Source organism: Buceros rhinoceros, unplaced genomic scaffold, assembly GCF_000710305.1.
Source record: "Buceros rhinoceros silvestris isolate BGI_N320 unplaced genomic scaffold, ASM71030v1 scaffold11410, whole genome shotgun sequence".
Taxonomy (NCBI): domain Eukaryota; kingdom Metazoa; phylum Chordata; class Aves; order Bucerotiformes; family Bucerotidae; genus Buceros; species Buceros rhinoceros.
The window spans coordinates 6,574-9,484 of NW_010391361.1; the positions used below are offsets into that span (position 1 = coordinate 6,574).

The following is a 2,911-nucleotide window of genomic DNA, read 5'->3' on the forward strand; positions in this document are numbered from 1 at the left end:
AAGGTGAACCTTGCATTGTCCTGTGTCCAGTTAAATAAATCTGCTTCCAAAGAGAAGTTCTGTTAAAGAAAGAACTCTGAGCTGTGTCTCCGTGTTGACACTGAATTAGCAAAAAGAAGGGTAAATACGTGACTTGTCTTCGCTATTAGTTGATGCTGTGACTGAAGACTGGACCACAATACTTATGTGCAGTCCTCCTGAAGCTGAAGATAAACAGTCATGATTCCCAGCAAGATTTTAGTCTACCACAACGCTTCTGGGGGCACACGTACAGAAACTTATAAAAGTACTAGAAGGCGTAAAAAATCTCTTGGAGAATTGTTTCCAAATGGATATCGTGTCAAAGCTGGACATAATATCCCTGAAAAGGAAGAACAACATACTTTTCGAAACTCCTTGGTGTCTTGTTACAGGGTCGGCTCATACTGGGGTAAGGTCCAAATCTAAACTAATTCTTCACAACTGTACTTTGTGATTCTGCCTCTGGTGCTATTGTTATTATCTTCTAAGTACATATTACAGTTAATTTTTCAACTTCAAAATAATGCTATAGTATTTCAGTTGCTTTATAGGAAAAATACATTCCCAAACTCACATGCTATAATGTGCTTATAATATCCCCCATCGAAGGGGTTCTGTGTTCACCTAGAATCGAGCAATCCAGTCTTTATTGAAAGATGGAATGAAATATTTGCAATGGTGGAGTTAAGAAAATATTTTGAAAACTGCTGTCATTAATTTAACAGATGTGAAAACATGAGCAGCACAGAGATTTATTAACAAGTTTTTGATACAGTGTCATTTAAAAGCAATTGTGTACAACCTATGAAGATTCTGAACTTGATGCAGTTTGACTGTCCTGTTTCATAGGGTATTGATTTCTTCATGCTGTGAGCTGTTTACCCTGCTTGTACGCTTGCATAATGGAGGCAGGCAAACATATCAAAATATTTTCGTTGTGTTGCTTCCAGGGAATGGCAAGTTCTTTTCCTCCTATGCTATTTCTTCTGGTCTTGATCTTTGAGCTTTCATTTTCAAATCTATCTACAGAGAATGGTATCTCAGGTTGCTCTGCTGTGCTGTGAGAAGGCATTCAGAATAGGATTATTTTGCATCACAAAAAGTATCCCTCCATTATATATCTCTCAGAAAATGTTCTGATTTCCTATACATGGATTCTAGTTTGTTCAGTCTTCAGTAAACCATATGGTCTTAATGAAATATAAGGTGGAAAGTAACCATTGATAGCTTTGATGAAGATACCATTCTGATAAATGGGTGAATAGTTTGTTAGGAATAGAAATGGTATATACAATCTTTGTTTACTGATGTTTTGGATATGCTATTGTCAGTAAGCAAGAAGCAGCAGCATATGGCATAAGAAAGGGATTATTTATCTCATTGATGAGAAATAATTTAATGCTCGATGCTGTTCTGGTAGACTGACCTTTCATGGTGAAGGAAGAAATATCCCAATCCATGTCCTGGTTTTTTTTTAGAATCTTGTTAAAGACAAATAAGTTTAGTTGTTGTTATTTCTTCCTCTTCCCCTTCATAGATATAAAATTGTAGATTTCTCTTTTCTGGTGGTTTGTAACATACGGGTAATCCTGATTGCTTCTGTATATTAATCCAGTAACAGACATTAATTTCCTGACAGAGAGGAAAATACCATATTTCAGTACCTTTAAAACTGTAAAGTCAAATAAAGCTTTAAATAACATTATTTGTTTTGCTGTAAACTTTGTAGATAAAATAATTTTCTTCTGTAATTGCACTGCTACTGATTGGTCATGTGTATATCGCTATTCTAATCTAAAACATCTATTTTACTGGGTCCTTAGTCAAGAGTCAGCAAACAATAGCTGGAGGGTATATGCACCTCACAGAACTGACCAAATCTGTGGTGAAATGAATACAAATACTCCCGTTGTTTTATAGGTCTAGCCCAATATTTCAACATAGGCATATTGTTTCCTATTGCATAGATTTTTGATTTTGATGATATTTAAGACTGATTTTTTTAATGATATTTGACCTTTCTTAGTGACTCTTCAAAATCGGCCTGAAAGGTGTGAACGTGTCAAATTTTCATATCTAAATTCATTTTACAGAATTTCAGGAGGTAGGCAGGTAGGCGTTTGTTCTCTGGGAGTCAGGTGTGGTTATTGGGATTTCTTTTTTCTTTTTTTTTTTTTTTTACAGATTCCAAGTTGAACACGCAAAATTTGAAATAAAATTATACCGCTTGTTATCTGTCAAATTACCTAGTAAAAATAATAGAACATATTACACACATACGTGACATTTTTGTGTACTTTGAAAATGGTCCGTTATCTGTTCAGGCAACACAGGTAGCTAAACAAATATTTTACAGAAAGAATATAATCTTGTGGTATACTTGGAAGTTCATTTGAATTATACCTATAACTCCAGTTATTGTACTAGAGACAGAAACTATTGACTAACATTCTTTGTCTTATATTGTTAAAGGAATCTTGATGATAATCACAAAAGTTTTTTCTGGACTAGAAATCTATGAGTCTCTTACGTTTATCGTGGGCTTTGCAGCTGAAATAAACCCATAAGAATAATCTAATACATTTTATTATAGAAGATTATATCCTATTCCAGTCAAGAAAATTCTGATATAAAACCTCTTTCCAAGAAAAAGGTGACATGATAGAGGCAAACCAGCAAGTACTTCCTGAGCATTCCACTCAGCAGTTTGCAGTTAACTTTGTAGGGCAGGATCCTATGAAGTGTGCAAAATTAGAATAGACTTTACTGTAATACAGAAGAAATCTTCCCTATCTCAAGTATTGATTTTATCATTTAAATATAAAACATTTTTTGTGGTTGTTTCATATTAAAATATTCTTCCCCACACATATAAAATACATTCCCCAAT

At 34.1% G+C, this 2,911-nt stretch overlaps 1 protein-coding gene across 1 annotated transcript in view; it reads left to right on the forward strand.

Annotated features, from left to right (window-relative positions):
• Nucleotides 1-219: 219 nt before the first annotated feature.
• LOC104498136 (calcium-activated potassium channel subunit alpha-1-like) overlaps nucleotides 220-2,911 on the forward strand; it is a gene marked incomplete at its 3' end in the record, with an annotated part of 35,398 nt that continues 32,706 nt past the window's right edge. Inside the window, exon 1 of the mRNA XM_010141483.1 lies at nucleotides 220-430. Coding sequence (XP_010139785.1) covers nucleotides 220-430 — 211 coding nt within the window. The remainder of the gene's footprint in view (nucleotides 431-2,911) is intronic.